At 41.8% G+C, this 17,313-nt stretch overlaps 1 protein-coding gene across 3 annotated transcripts in view; it reads right to left on the bottom strand.

The window, feature by feature from the left end:
- The window catches only part of LOC142665691 (prefoldin subunit 4-like), a 270,809-nt gene that overhangs the window by 6,627 nt on the left and 246,869 nt on the right, over positions 1 to 17,313 (bottom strand). Inside the window, exons 8-9 of one of the 3 annotated variants that reach the window (XM_075845436.1) lie at positions 13,001 to 13,084; positions 12,292 to 12,887 (exon numbers count right to left, since the gene is read on the bottom strand). The exons of 1 other annotated variant lie outside the window; for it this stretch is intronic. In XM_075845436.1, the coding sequence (XP_075701551.1) occupies positions 12,817 to 12,887; positions 13,001 to 13,084 (155 nt within the window). In that variant the 3' untranslated portion in view covers positions 12,292 to 12,816. Of the gene's footprint in view, positions 1 to 725; positions 833 to 12,291; positions 12,888 to 13,000; positions 13,085 to 17,313 lie in introns of those variants that run through there. One more of the 3 variants, XM_075845435.1, reaches the window with a different exon arrangement.

Raw genomic sequence — 17,313 nt, 5'->3', positions numbered from 1 at the left:
CATTGAGCGCCGCGGGCATAAAACAGCGAGAAATACGCTTTCTCCTGCCTCCCATTGAAGTCAATGGGAGGTCAGAGGCGGAAGCGCCCGAAGATAGGGCATGTCGCTTCTTTTTCCCGCGAGGCAGTTTTACTGCTCGCGGGCAAAAGACGCCGACGCCTCCCATTGAAATCAATGGGAGGCGTTCTCGGGCCGTTATTGCCGAGTTTTGCAACGCGGTTTCCGCGTCAAAAAACTCGGCAAAATACCCCGTGTGAACATAGCCTTATGCAGGAAATCACCGGATAATCCGGCAGCAGATCCCCCATCTACACCTGATGGTTCACAACGTCCAGTGATCCGGCACCTCGCGCTCCTGACCAGAAGATTTACCACATGGGAAGTCTAGATGGAACTACAACCAGGATCAGCAGAGAAGATGGGGGTTGTAGTTCTACATCAGCTAGAAGAGAAGTATATGGACCACGTACAGGGGAAGTAGTCCCAACTACTCTCCTCCCCATCCTCCTGGAGGACATGCTGAGACTTCTAGTTCCCCAAGAGCCCTTCATCCACCGAGCGGACAGGAGTTGCTCAGTCCTCCGCCATTATACAGACATCACAACGCCGCTAATTGCGCCAAAGCCTCGTCCCCTCCTCTCCGTACCGGCCCCTCCGCGACACTCATCACAGGAGACCCCAAATCTACCCCCAGCACCCCAAATACCGGCCCCGAGCTGTCTCACCGTCTTCCTTATGGTGGCCGCCATCTTGGGACTGTACCATTCTCGGGAGAGGGGACGTAACTCACCTCCGTGCTATTTATAGACTTGGGATTCCGGGGTAAAACTCCAGTTATGTAGTGGTAATAGTAACGAAGTAATAAAATATGCTCTGCGGTGATTTAAGGACAGAGTTTTGTGATAAATAAGACGTGAGGGTGAGATACATGGGTGAGGGAATGGTACGGTCCGAATAACGATCTGTGCAGACGGGGCGTAGGTCGCTTGTTGTCCACCAGATGGCGCTGTGACAATGCTGTGTACAGTGAAGAGACCACGTGACCCACACCGTGCATTATAAGAATATAACACACCAGAATGAATGAACAACATGACAATATAAAGTACAAGCCGCGAGATGATCTGCAGGTGAGTGTTAAAGGGGCTTTCTGACAATAGGGAACCCCCACTCCCTTAAAGGAGAAATCTCCAAAAACCACTTTCTAACTGCTCACTTACTTAGCGCTCAATAGTCCATCAGAAAGTAGAAGTGGAGAAGATGAAACACTTATTAATGATCTTGTGATCATGTCTGGTCCTCTCCTGCCTCCTATTCTACTGTCTGCAGAAACACGGAGCAACACGTGGCTGCAGGATCCCGACTACACAGGGTTTCTTTGTAGTCTGTAACCATGGAGACACATAAGTCTGCATGGGAGATGTATGTACAAACCAGTAGCAGCATTTCAAGAAGAGTGTTTATAAAGCTGCTTCATTTTTCCTTTTAGATGCATTAGGACAATACAGACCCGATTGCAAAAGTCTTCATACCCTTTATTCCCATTAACATCCAGAACTACCCGCCCTGGCATTTCCATCTGAGCCCCTCCCTCTATGCCCCCCACCACAATATAAATAAAGCACGGGACAGTGAACATGATGTGATGAATAATCCTATTTCCAGCCATGGAAGCCGTCACGGTTATTTCCTCCCTGTGGTCGCTCGTCCGCGTCATCAGTCCAAGTGCAGGTGACGAGCGCTGATTGCAGGCTGGCCCCCCGGTTGTGGACGGATGAATGGGGGGCTCTGTGCTGATGAGGGGAGAAATAAGGACACAAGAGGAGGAAATTTAGGAGACCACAACGTTCCTCGAGTTGTCGAAATTCAATCCAGCCATTCCTTATTCCTGTCTGGTCCTGGCAAAGCTGGGTGACAACCCGTATGACTACTATGGTAATGGCTACTACTCAACTTTCCTGGTGTCCTGAATGGAAAATCTACGTTATGTAGATACCCATCCCCCGCACAACCAGGGGACGTGAGGATTATTTAGTATATTATGGGATTACACCTTGAGACCAGGTCTGATGAAGATCATTATCAGGTCTTACCCGCTGAACTTTCCACCCGTTGACTCCTTATTGATGATTAAATCATAGGAATCCTGGGCGTCTCCCATCACTTTACAGTCTCTGGCTCCACAACTGAGGGAACATCATGGATTTATAGGGCAGAGACTGCCAGGTTACCCATACAGCACATATGCAGCCGCGCCAAATTATTCATGACTAAAACGTTTAAAGGAGTTTACAACAATTTATAAATGAAATGGGTTCATCAAACCAAAATCTATAGAAATTAAGAGGAAAAAGAAAAAACTGTTTGCAGTACCACAGTTGACCAGTAGGTAGCATTCCTTAGTAGCTGTTCCATCCCTGACCCCATCATGTCACTATATCCAGATCTAATATGATTAAATGTGAGCTGAAGAGAGTAGTCGCGCTTCTGACCATGCGGGCGCACAGCTGGAGGGTCACAAGTTAATTGTTTGTGGTATATACTAATTCTGTATAATGTAGTCTACAAATTATATATATCGATCATCGCCATCTGGTGGTTATAAATGTTGCTGCACATGATTCCCTTTTCTGTCAGACCACAGGCGACATTATAACAGTCTACTGTCCGGGTCCTAGAGTAATTCCTATTGTAAAATTTAAAGGGGTATTCCAATCTTAAGCATTTACAGCATAGACACAGGTGATGTCATAAATGCCTGATAGGTGCAGCTCCGACCACTGAGACCTTCACCTATCTGCTGACCCTCGTTTCACGGACACTGCAGTTTCCATAGGGTTCATGGAGTGGTGACCGGCGCTGCATCGTTAATTGTTATCATAGGGAAAATCTATAGGAAAATGCTCAAATTCCCTGTAGGGCGCACACTGCAATCCACTGATTACCATGGGCACCTGGGGTCCTCCAGAGCTGCGATCCATGCAGGAAACTGTTCAGATCCTTAAGGGTATGTTCACACGCTAGCTGTCATTTACGGCTGAAATGACAGCCTGTTTTCAGAAGAAAACAGCTGTGTCGTTTCAGCCGTAAATGCTCCTCCTCGTAATATACGAGGCGTCTGTGACGCTCGTATATCTTGAGCTGCTCTTCATTGACTTCAATGAAGAACGGCTCAAATTACGTGGCAAAGAAGTGTCCTGCACTTCTTTGCCGAGGCAGTCAATTTACGCGTCTCAAACGACGACGCGTAAATTACAGGTCGTCTGCACAGTACGTCGGCAAACCCATTCAAATGAATGGGCAGATGTTTGCCGACGTATTGTAGCCCTATTTTCAGACGTAAAACGAGGCATAATACGCCTCGTTTACGCCTGAAAATAGGTCGTGTGAACCCAGCCTCAGGGTATGTGCACACGCTGAGCCAAAAACGTCTGAAAATACAGAGCTGTTTTCAAGGGAAAACAGCCCCTGATTTTCAGACGTTTTTTGAGCAACTCGCGTTTTTCGCGCCGTTTTCGCAGCGTTTTTTACGTCCGTTTTTGGAGCTGTTTTCATTGGAGTCTATGAGAAAACAGCTCCAAAAACGTCCAAAGAAGTGTCCCGCATATAATGTATATAAGTGTCCTGCATATAATGTATATAAGTGCCCCGCATGTAATGTATATAAGTGTCCCGCATATAATGTATATAAGTGTCCCGCATGTAATGTATATAAGTGTCCTGCATATAATGTATATAAGTGTCCCGCATATAATGTATATAAGTGTCCCGCATATAATGTATATAAGTGTCCCGCATATAATGTATATAAGTGTCCCGCATATAATGTATATAAGTGTCCCGCATATAATGTATACAAGTGTCCCGCATATAATGTATAGAAGTGTCCCGCATATAATGTATAGAAGTGTCCCGCATATAATGTATAGAAGTGTCCCGCATATAATGTATATAAGTGTCCCGCATATAATGTATATAAGTGTCCCGCATATAATGTATATAAGTGTCCCGCATATAATGTATATAAGTATCCCGCATATAATGTATATAAGTGTCCCGCATATAATGTATATAAGTGTCCCGCATATAATGTATATAAGTATCCCGCATATAATGTATATAAGTGTCCCGCATATAATGTATATAAGTGTCCCGCATATAATGTATATAAGTGTCCCGCATATAATGTATATAAGTGTCCCGCATATAATGTATATAAGTGTCCCGCATATAATGTATACAAGTGTCCCGCATATAATGTATACAAGTGTCCCGCATATAATGTATACAAGTGTCCCGCATATAATGTATACAAGTGTCCCGCATATAATGTATACAAGTGTCCCGCATATAATGTATACAAGTGTCCCGCATATAATGTATATAAGTGTCCCGCATATAATGTATATAAGTGTCCCGCATATAATGTATATAAGTGTCCCGCATATAATGTATATGTGTCCCGCATATAATGTATAGAAGTGTCCCGCATATAATGTATATAAGTGTCCCGCATATAATGTATATAAGTGTCCCGCACATAATGTATATAAGTGTCCCGCATATAATGTATATAAGTGTCCCGCATATAATGTATATAAGTGTCCCGCATATAATGTATATAAGTGTCCCGCATATAATGTATATAAGTGTCCCGCATATAATGTATAGAAGTGTCCCGCATATAATGTATATAAGTGTCCCGCATATAATGTATATAAGTGTCCCGCATATAATGTATAGAAGTGTCCCGCACATAATGTATATAAGTGTCCCGCATATAATGTATATAAGTGTCCCGCATATAATGTATATAAGTGTCCCGCATATAATGTATAGAAGTGTCCCGCATATAATGTATATAAGTGTCCCGCATATAATGTATATAAGTGTCCCGCATATAATGTATAGAAGTGTCCGGCATATAATGTATATAAGTGTCCTGCATATAATGTATATAAGTGTCCCGCATATAATGTATAGAAGTGTCCTGCACTTCTTTTGACGAGGCTGTAATTTTACGCGTCGTCTTTTGACAGCTGTCAAACGACGACGCGTAAATGACAGGTCGTCTGCACAGTATGTCAAATGAATGGGCAGATGTTTGCCGACGTATTGTAGCCCTATTTTCAGACGTAAAACGAGGCATAATACGCCTCGTTTACGTCTGAAAATAGGTCGTGTGAACCCAGCCTAAAGGATAAGCAGAAAGGGTTGTGTCCACCGGACTGTCCCTTTAAGAAATTCCCTAATATTTTCTACAAAGTAGGTCAACGGTGTCACAACACTTTACATGTGAGATCTGCGATGTTTACGGGTTTTATAGGGCAGGGGGAGTGAACCTGCGCTTATCTGTGACTCCTGTTTTCACTTTTCCTCCCACGTGGTATTATCAGGAAGGGAAAATAAAAGTTCTCGTAAAGTAGCCGCGCAGGTAATGTGAATGTGTAAATAAAGTTGTGAGGTCAGCCTGCGGGTAATGTTGTTTTCAGCAGCTGATAAAGCCTGCGCTCCTGTACTGTGCTCCCACAATCACGCCAAACAAAAACAATTTGCGCAACAGTGTTTTCTGGTGAAGCTGAGCAGGTGAAAAACACGCAGGTCATCAGTTGTAGCAGCCGGCGCCCGCGTCACCACGTATGAAGGATTTATTTATTTTTTTACTTTGAATTTAAAGTTTAATGTTCAAGAGCTCAGCGAGTACTCAGGACCTGTAAAGGGACAGGACTCTATAAATAAGAGTATTTTACAGATGTCCTAATAATTGCTGCACTAGATGGCGCAATGGAGTCTGCAAAATAGCCAATCAGGGAGCTGGAAAATAGCTTGCCCCTCCCCTCTGCAAGCCCTCTTAGCCATTCAGCGGAGGTTAAAGGGGGTCACATGGCACACGTCCCTGCAGCCCTGACACATAGGAAATAGGAATACCCCTTTAAGGGGTTTGTTTGAAGATAATGGAGGAGGGGCCACCTGTGGGAGTGGCTTAAAATCTGGATCATCTATGTCAGTAGGTTCCGTGATCATGGGCAGGACCAGAGTCGTAGTCAGGCCCAGGCCAAAAATGATGATTGGCTGCCCTAGCACTGTGTCTAAGTGCCCTGGCCAAGTAGCTTGTTGGCACCTTGCATAGCGCCCAGTATCCATGGCGTGCTAGCTCCCCTGCCCCCAGCTACTCTCCTGGGCCCCAATAGTATGATCCCACCACTGCCATGGTCAAGTGCACAACCCCTTTAATATAAAACACCTTGCAGGTCAGACAGAGGACATTACATTTTGTAACTGGGACTTTTCACAACCATTTCCCAGCAATAACGAGAGGAACGCGCCCACTACGATGCCAATGACGTACAGGCCTCTACTGACCTGCCATGATTTCAGTCCGTCAGCTTGACTGGCCTTGACCGCTGACCGGACAGGGCAATGTCCTGAATAACCCCTTCACTGCTGCAGCACCCAATACTGTGACGTGGATGGAGCATTCTTGCTGGATCGTTATCATGTGAGTCAGACGGGGCAGGAGATGGGCTCCGAGATATTCAGCCGGCTCCATGTATCAGAGCGCTGGAGATGAGGAGCTTCCCTGATGCCAATTATAACGTCTATAAAGAGCCAGGTCATAAATGCTGAGAGATACCGGGCGACCCGCTCTGCGCTCATCAAACCTTCATTCCAATATAAAACCATTATCTCGAAAAGGATCAGACACCAGAGGGTGAACCCGGCTGACCCCAGTTCTGGCTCTCCTCCCTCCAGGGCCTGCAGCTTTGTGCCACGATACTTGAGGGTGGTTTCAAGAGATCTAGAATGTGAAGGAGACGGGGGTTGTACGTTTGGGCCCGAGACCATGCACCAGGACTGGGGCCACACTGATTTTGCCCGTGGCCTTTCCTCCGATCAGGCATGAAGGTGATTGTGGTTAGTAAATGCATCGTATTCTCGTCCCAAACACCCTCTACATCCTATGTCACTGATACAGCTCTGCTGTTCCGGGGGTTCACTATGCTGGGTTGAGTTGGTCAAAGCAAGTGGGGTGTGACCTCTAACGGAGGGTGTTGAAAGAAAGTCACACCAGGAAGAGTCTTATTTGTTTGCCATGGTCCAGTCTGTGAACCAGCCAAACGTGCCCCATCCCCCTAATCTGCCCCCGTTCCCAGCAGCTGCCTTAGTGGTTGGCTTGTTGGACAGTTCCCATAGGCTCATATTTGAGGAGGCCGAATGCCCCATGCAGAGGACGTGGTCCAACTGTGAATTCAGCGGAGTGGACTGCATCCCACCAACCAGCAGACCAGTCCGTTGGGTGGGATGACGTCACCAGTCCCAGCTCCGGGTGGTCTCAGTCCTCCCCCGCCTGTTACTCTTCATATCATAACTTGGTGGATTTCCATGCTGTACATTTGTGTATTCTCAGCCGCTCTACATAACCTGGACACTTTCTAGCCTCTTCTACCCTCTAGGGAGGACATCTGTCTCCTCTCATCTTGTCAGTGGCATCCAGTAATATGAACATCTTCTAGAGACGTCTCCGGTGTCACCTTCAATCCTGTGTTTACCTGCGGTAGTAAAATCAACGTTTTGGGACGCAGATGTAATAAAAAGAAGCTGGGAAGAAAATATTGTGAAGGTAATAGATTTCCATCTCTCCCGAGGGGTCGGCGCCGTCACAATTGTCTCTTCCGTTGGAAACCTGTCAGACTCGCTGATGTTTTTATATCATTTTAATGGATTGCCGTTCACCGGGGGAATGTCTTAATAATTCATCTGACAGATGCCGGGAGAGGAGACGGATGTCTATTAGAGCTATTCAAATCCATGTCGTAATTTACCCAAGAAATCCCATCACAGTTTATGAAAAGGTGATAATCGAGGAGTCTTGGGCTGACGAGTGCTTGAGAGTACGAGATAAAGAAACAGGCAAGATCCACTAGCCGGGACTTATTTCTAGATTTTTTTATATAGCTCTTTAGTAATAATATCTCTGGCGGTCAGGGGTGCCCCTATGGGGGTGTAATAATAGGAGGTGTAGATGTTGCCATAACACCAGGGCCCAATTGCCTCTCTGCCCCATAAGACGCACCAGCACTATCAGTAACATGTTAAAGTTAGGGTGCCCCTTTACAGATTTTGCATCAGAGCCTTGGAACTTCAAATTACAGAGTGGTCTAGGGTGCTGAAGGAGTTAAAAGTGACCCATTTAACATTTCCCTGTAAAATCAATAAAAAAAATGAATCTTAAGGCCATTCACTTCTGTCAGGGTTTTGCAAACACGCTTGAATAACCTTTCACCTACAAAAAGCACAATACCAATAATTTCTTCGCGGTACGTCCGCAGGGTATCAGATATTTGGCACATGTGCTTATTAGTGTACAAATAGTAACATGTCAAGACTATAAAATGTGTATATCACTGCGCTCTGAGATGACACTATGGAGCGTGGTAAACTCAACTCCTTCCTCCCACTGCTCCTCGTACTCTTAGGCTGGATTCACACGAGGTCATCACGTCTGTAATGGATGGAACATATTTCGGCCGTAAGTCCCGGACCGAACACAGTGCAGGGAGCCGGGCTCCTAGCATCATAGTTATGTACGACGCTAGGAGTCCCTGCCTCTGCGTGGAACTACTGTTCGGTACTGAAAACATGATTACAGTACGGGACAGTTGTCCCACAGTGAGGCAGGGACTCCTAGCGTCGTACATAACTATGATGCTAGGAGCCCGGCTCCCTGCAGTGTGCTCGGTTCCGGGACTTGCGGCCGAAATACGTTCCGTCCTTTACGGATGTAATGTGCTCGTGTGAATCCAGCCTTACAGTCCCTGGTCTTCATACTTTACAACATAGTGTCACTGGTCACCAGTCCCAGCATAGTCCATCATAGTGTTTCTGGCTTTCATACTGTACATCGTAGTGTCACTGATCTTCATACTGTACATTGTAGTGTCTCTGGTCTTCATACTGTACATTGTAGTGTCTCTGGTCTTCATACTGTACATTGTAGTGTCTCTGTTCTTCATACTGTACATTGTAGTGTCTCTGGTCTTCATACTGTACATTGTAGTGTCTCTGGTCTTCATACTGTACATCACAGTGTCACTGGTCTTCATACTGTACATCATAGTGTCCCTGAACTTCACTGTACATCGTAGTGTCTCTGGTCCTCATACTTTACATTGTAGTGTCTCTGGTCCTCATACTGTACATTGTAGTGTCACTGGTCTTCATACTGTACATCATAGTGTCCCTGAACTTCACTGTACATCGTAGTGTCTCTGGTCTTCATACTGTACATTGTAGTGTCACTGGTCTTCATACTGTACATTGTAGTGTCTCTGGTCTTCATACTGTACATTGTAGTGTCTCTGGTCTTCATACTGTACATTGTAGTGTCACTGGTCTTCATACTATACATCAGTGTCACTGGTCTTCATACTGTACATTGTAATATCACTGGTCTTCATACTGTACATCAATGCCCCTGAACTTCACTGTACATTGTAGTGTCCCTGGTGTTCATACTGTACATTGTAGTGTCTCTGGTCTTCATACTGTACATTGAAGTGTCCCTGGTGATCATACTGTACATTGTAGTGTCCCTGGTCCTCATACTGTACATCAGTGTCCCTGGTGTTCATACTGTACATTGTAGTGTCCCTGGTCTGAATTAATCTTCATACCCTACCATATACTGCCGCTACTCTTCATACTCTACCGTCTACTGCCACTACTCTTCATATTTTTTTTCTACTGCTCCTGCTCTTCATACTGTACATTCCATGTTACTACAGATGATAAACAAGAGAAAAAAAGAGTCCATACATATCAGCATATGAAAGAATTAAACATCTTTATTGATAACATAAAATACACTAAATGACATAGACAGAGAATCTAAAATAAATCCTTGTACGGATCACAGATGTATACATTGATAGCAGAACATATATATGTAATACACTGATGGTATGCACAGTTACTGTAGCTCAATGTAGCTCCAACATAGGGTGCATCAAAATAGGAGTAATTTGAAATGTAAGCAGTGCAAAGATGGACAATATGCCTAACTCAAAAAGGCCTGTGATAACTCAAAAGTGATTGGTGCCTTGGAAAAACGGCATAAAGCCAAGTTAAGTCCGATAGATGCACTTACCCATATATGGGAGATTGAGTGTGACCCAGAGGTATAGAAGAGGGCCCCGACGCGCGTTTCGCCTGTGGCTTTCTCAAGGCGAAACGCGCGTCGGGGCGCTCTTCTATACCTCTGGGTCACACTCAATCTCCCATATATGGGTAAGTGCATCTATCGGACTTAACTTGGCTTTATGCCGTTTTTCCAAGGCACCAATCACTTTTGAGTTATCACAGGCCTTTTTGAGTTAGGCATATTGTCCATCTTTGCACTGCTTACATTTCAAATTACTCCTATTTTGATGCACCCTATGTTGGAGCTACATTGAGCTACAGTAACTGTGCATACCATCAGTGTATTACATATATATGTACTGCTATTAATGTATACATCTGTGATCCGTACAAGGATTTATTTTAGATTCTCTGTCTATGTCATTTAGTGTATTTTATGTTATCAATAAAGATGTTTAATTCTTTCATATGCTGATATGTATGGACTCTTTTTTTCTCTTGTTTATCATGTATTGTTAGAGTCCTTATCTCTAATTATTTATATGGGTGGTTGAGTGTTGTCTCCCACCTTGACACGTATTTGTCCTGTGAGACTTCTTGTCTAATTAATATGTTACTACAGATGTAGCCAAGTTTATCTTGACTCTGATAAATTGCTGCAGTGGGATATCACACAACAAAAGCCATTGAAAAAGTCAAGTTAAAAGTTTCTTGACACTGTGTATTTAACGCGTTAAAGAGTCTATATAAAGATGGCTACATCTGTACATTGCTCGTCTTCAAACTGCACCTGCTGCTGCCATTAGTGTTTATCTCCTACCTCTTCAACCTGGGATTAGAAATATAATCAATGTTTAATTATTAAAAATTCAAAGACTTTAAAGGCTATGGACACCTTTGCAGAATTTTTTTTATTGTGGCAATGTATGTATTTTATTAATAAAACATAATTACATTTGGTTTTAATAGAAAAAAAAACAACAATCTTCTGCAGCTCGTATGTCTTACAGTGGAGTACAAGCTGCTCAGTCCGACAGTACAGCGGATTGCTGGTTTATCTCTCTCCTCTATTCTAAGCTGACATCTTATATGATTTATGATTATTTTATTTGGATGTAAAGGTGTCGGCTTACAGAGGAGCCGACAATCATCTGGTCTATTGAACTGATCACTGACCGGTACTGAGCAGCTTGTATTGTATTGTAAGACATACGAGCTGCAGAGGACAAAACTTTGTTAAAACCAACTGTAAATATGTTTTATTTAATAAAATACATAAATTGCTACAATAATAATAAAAATGTCTGCAAAGGTGTCCGTAGCCTTTAATGAACCTAAATCTGTTACGCCCGTCACATTCCTTCGCATCGTGTGGTTTCAATTATTGGACAGAATTGACAATTTTCAGTTCAAATAAATGTTATGACGTTTGGAAACTTTGTTTATGTAGAATTTTAGATGATTGTTGAAAGAAAAAGAAAAACATGGAATGAGAGACCAAAGTTCCATTCAGCGGGGCATAGAGGCAAATACATCAAACTGGAAAAATATATTTCAAAAACTTCAATGAAGTTCTGTTCATGTTTCTGTGAAACCACAAATACAGATACAAAATATTCCACCCACTGCTTAGATTAGGTCATAAAATCCTGCTGGGAGACATTTCATCCTGACCACAATTTGCAGGGAGAGAATCCCTTGTTGTCGTGATCGCTGTTACATAATAAGTTATAACGCTCTTTTTGTTTGGGAAGGGGGTGGGTGTTTTCACATTTTCATGTCTTTTTGTCACTTTATGCACCAACCTGAAGCCATTTTCATGGTAGACGCCTCGTCAAAATATTAGCGTTCAGGAATCTTTTTTTAAAATTTTTAGGAATTTACTGGGTAAGACTACATCCTTCATATCACTGTATAGCTTGACAAATTACCATTCAGGACTCTAAGAAAGCTGAGTGACAACCTTTGTCACGGCGGCCATGTTGGTTGAAATCCAGAAAGCCAAAAAACAGATATAACTAAAACTGTTAAATAAAAGTTTTAACAACTTGAAAGAAGACAAAACAAGAATTTTTAATTGACTGAGAATCTTTGTATCTTATGAGTAAATGCTTTTTAATGAAATACTACAAAAAAAAAAAAAATCTACAGCAAGAAAATGATTTACATCTTGGTTGCAATATCGGCAAAAAACTACAAAAACATTGAAAAATTCTACAAAATATGTTACAAATTCTGCAAAATTTCTGCTGTCTGTTCCACATTCTACAAAATATGCTAAAAGTTTCAGAAAATATAATAAACATTCTACAATATATCTGCTAATTGTTCAAAATCCTACAAGCAGGGCATATAGTGTTTTGTTTTCTTTGCTTTTTATATGTTCATTTTTTTTTCTGCAACCAAAATATCATTGCTCCAGTTGAGTGGGATCATGTGGAATCTACAGGATCCGGCCTCGGCTTGACACTTACTGAAGCCAAACACTAACATAACATTTTTCACACAGACTCCATGCTGATGGTTTTCCTGACACAACGAACTGAGAAAAAGATACATCCAAAATGTTTTTGGAGTGGAGTGTTTTTGTTTGGGTTAGGGGCAGTTGTAACAGAAGCCAAAACGTTCTCCAGACAAAACCTCAGTCAACTAAATCTCTCGCTTTCACAGGGACTTTCAGCAAATAATGCCATTTTCTCTGGACTCTAAAATGCTTCGTTTTCGCAGACAACACAGTATGAAAACCCCTGAAATATAATAAATTCCGTAATGGAAAGTTACGGGCTACAAAAATATTACAATTCGATGGGACTTACAGCTGACAAATAGCTTTTCTGTATTACATGAATTGTGTTCTAACCATCTCTGAATATGTAGATCACAGCAGATGGTTGTGTTGTCCCCAGCTCTCGCCTATAGGTAGACCTACTCCGGGGGCTGCGACCTAGAAGGAATGGATTTAGGTTTTCTGATTGTATTGTAGGATAGATTACTAGTCATTCTGGTCATTCGTAATCGGAATTGTCAAGGCAAACTATTTGTGAAGGAATTTCAGATTTGGCGTACTCGGCAGGATATTGAGACGTCATCTACATATATCAATGTTTCAAGTCAAATCAAGTATCCCCCTTACTCAAATACAGGACATCAAAATACCCCAACGGTATGATCATATACTGTGTTGCACATAAAAAGTAGAACAAATACCCCCTAGAGACTTGGTGTACCCACTTGGGTACACGTACTACAGGTTGAGAGTTAGAATGAATATTACCCACATATTGTTACGGAATAATACCTCCAGACTATAACCACATAGTGACTGAATAATATCCCAATACTGTTACTGAATAATACCTTCACACCATAACCACATAGTGACTGAATAATACCCCCATACTGTTACTGAATAATACCTTCACACCATAACCACATAGTGACTGAATAATACCCCCATACTGTTACTGAATAATACCTCCACACCATAACCACATAGTGACTGAATAATACCCCCATACTTTTACTGAATAATACCCCCACACCATAACCACACAGTGACTGAATAATACCCCATACTGTTACTGAATAATACCCCCACACCATAACCACACAGTGACTGAATAATACCCCCATACTGTTACTAAATAATACCACCACACCATAATCACAGTGACTGAATAATACCCCCATACTGTTACTGAATAATAACTCCACACCATAACCACATAGTGACTGCATAATACCCCCATACTGTTACTGAATAATACCACCACACCATAACCACATAGTGACTGAATAATACCCCCATATTGTTACTGAATAATACCGCCACACCATAACCACATAGTGACTGAATAATACCCCCATACTGTTACTGAATAATACCCCCACACCATAACCACATAGTGACTGAATAATACCCCCATACTGTTACTAAATAATACCACCACACCATAATCACAGTGACTGAATAATACCCCCATACTGTTACTGAATAATACCTCCACACCATAACCACATAGTGACTGAATAATACCCCCATACTGATACTGAATAATACTGCCACACCATAACCACATATTGACTGAATAATACCCCCATACTGTTACTGAATAATACCTCCACAACATAACCACATAGTGACTGAATAATATCCCAATACTGTTACTAAATAATACCACCACACCATGACCACATAGTGACTGAATAATACCCCCATACTGTTACTGAATAATACCTCAACAACATAATCACATAGTGACTGAATAATACCGCCACACCATAACCACGTAGTGACTGAATAATACCACCATACTGTTACTGAATAATACCTCCACACCATAACCACATAGTGACTGAATAATACCCCCATACTGTTACTGAATAATACCTCCACATCATAACCACATAGTGACCGAATAATACCCCCATACTGTTACTGAATAATACCTCCACATCATAACCACATAGTGACTGAATAATAGCCCATACTGTTACTGAATAATACCTCCACATCATAACCACATAGTGACTGAATAATACCCCCATACTGTTACTGAATAATACCTCCACATCATAATCACATAGTGACTGAATAATACCCCCATACTGTTACTGAATAATACCTCCACATCATAACCACATAGTGACCGAATAATACCCCCATACTGTTACTGAATAATACCACCACACCATAACCACATAGTGACTGAATAATAGCCCATACTGTTACTGAATAATACCTCCACACCATAACCACAGTGACTGAATAATACCCCCATACTGATACTGAATAATACCTCCACACCATAACCACATAATGACTGAATAATACCCCCATACTGATACTGAATAATACCCCCATACGGTTACTGAATAATACCACCACACCATAACCACATAATGACTGAATAATACCCCCATACGGTTACTGAATAATACCACCACACCATAAACACATAGTGACTGAATAATACCCCCATACTGTTACTGAATAATACCACCACACCATAAACACATAGTGACTGAATAATACCCCCATACTGTTACTGAATAATACCCCCACTCCATAACCACATAGTGACTGAATAATACCCCCATACTGTTACTGAATAATACCACCACACCATAAACACATAGTGACTGAATAATACCCCCATACTGTTACTGAATAATACCCCCACTCCATAACCACATAGTGACTGAATAATACCCCCATACTGATACTGAATAATACCCCCATACTGTTACTGAATAATACCCCCATACTGTTACTGAATAATACCACCACACCATAACCACATAATGACTGAATAATACCCCCATACCGTTACTGAATAATACCGCCCACCATAACCACATAGTGAATGAATACCCCCATACTGTTGCTGAATAATACCTCCACACCATAACCACATAATGACTGAATAATACCCCCATACTGATACTGAATAATACCACCACACCATAAGCACATAATGACTGAATAATACCCCCATACTGATACTGAATAATACCTCCACACCATAACCACATAGTGACTGAATAATACCCCCATACTGTTACTGAATAATACCTCCACACCATAACCACATAGTGACTGAATAATACCCCCATACTGTTACTGAATAATACCCCATACTGTTACTGAATAATACCCCCATACTGTTACTGAATAATACCTCCACAACATAACCACATAGTGACTGAATAATATCCCAATACTGTTACTAAATAATACCACCACACCATAACCACATAGTGACTGAATATCCCCATACTGTTACTGAATAATACCACCACACCATAACCACATAGTGACTGAATAATACCCCCATACTGTTACTGAATAATACCCCCATACTGTTACTGAATAATACCACCACACCATAACCACATAATGACTGAATAATACCCCCATACCGTTACTGAATAATACCGCCCACCATAACCACATAGTGAATGAATACCCCCATACTGTTGCTGAATAATACCTCCACACCATAACCACATAATGACTGAATAATACCCCCATACTGATACTGAATAATACCACCACACCATAAGCACATAATGACTGAATAATACCCCCATACTGATACTGAATAATACCTCCACACCATAACCACATAGTGACTGAATAATACCCCCATACTGTTACTGAATAATACCTCCACACCATAACCACATAGTGACTGAATAATACCCCCATACTGTTACTGAATAATACCCCATACTGTTACTGAATAATACCCCCATACTGTTACTGAATAATACCTCCACAACATAACCACATAGTGACTGAATAATATCCCAATACTGTTACTAAATAATACCACCACACCATAACCACATAGTGAGTGAATATCCCCATACTGTTACTGAATAATACCACCACACCATAACCACATAGTGACTGAATAATACCCCCATACTGTTACTGAATAATACCCCATACTGTTACTGAATAATACCCCCATACTGTTACTGAATAATACCTCCACAACATAACCACATAGTGACTGAATAATATCCCAATACTGTTACTAAATAATACCACCACACCATGACCACATAGTGACTGAATAATACCCCCATACTGTTACTGAATAATACCTCAACACCATAATCACATAGTGACTGAATAATACCGCCACACCATAACCACGTAGTGACTGAATAATACCACCATACTGTTACTGAATAATACCGCCACACCATAACCACATAGTGACTGAATAATAGCCCATACTGTTACTGAATAATACCTCCACATCATAACCACATAGTGACCGAATAATACCCCAATACTGTTACTGAATAATACCTCCACATCATAACCACATAGTGACCGAATAATACCCCCATACTGTTACTGAATAATACCACCACACCATAACCACATAGTGACTGAATAATAGCCCCATACTGTTACTGAATAATACCTCCACACCATAACCACAGTGACTGAATAATACCACCATACTGTTACTGAATAATACCTCCACACCATAACCACATAATGACTGAATAATACCCCCATACTGATACTGAATAATACCCCCATACGGTTACTGAATAATACCACCACACCATAACCACATAATGACTGAATAATACCCCCATACGGTTACTGAATAATACCACCACACCATAACCACATAATGACTGAAT

This window comes from Rhinoderma darwinii, chromosome 13, assembly GCF_050947455.1.
Source record: "Rhinoderma darwinii isolate aRhiDar2 chromosome 13, aRhiDar2.hap1, whole genome shotgun sequence".
Taxonomy (NCBI): domain Eukaryota; kingdom Metazoa; phylum Chordata; class Amphibia; order Anura; family Rhinodermatidae; genus Rhinoderma; species Rhinoderma darwinii.
This window is presented reverse-complemented; position numbering and strand designations above follow the sequence as displayed.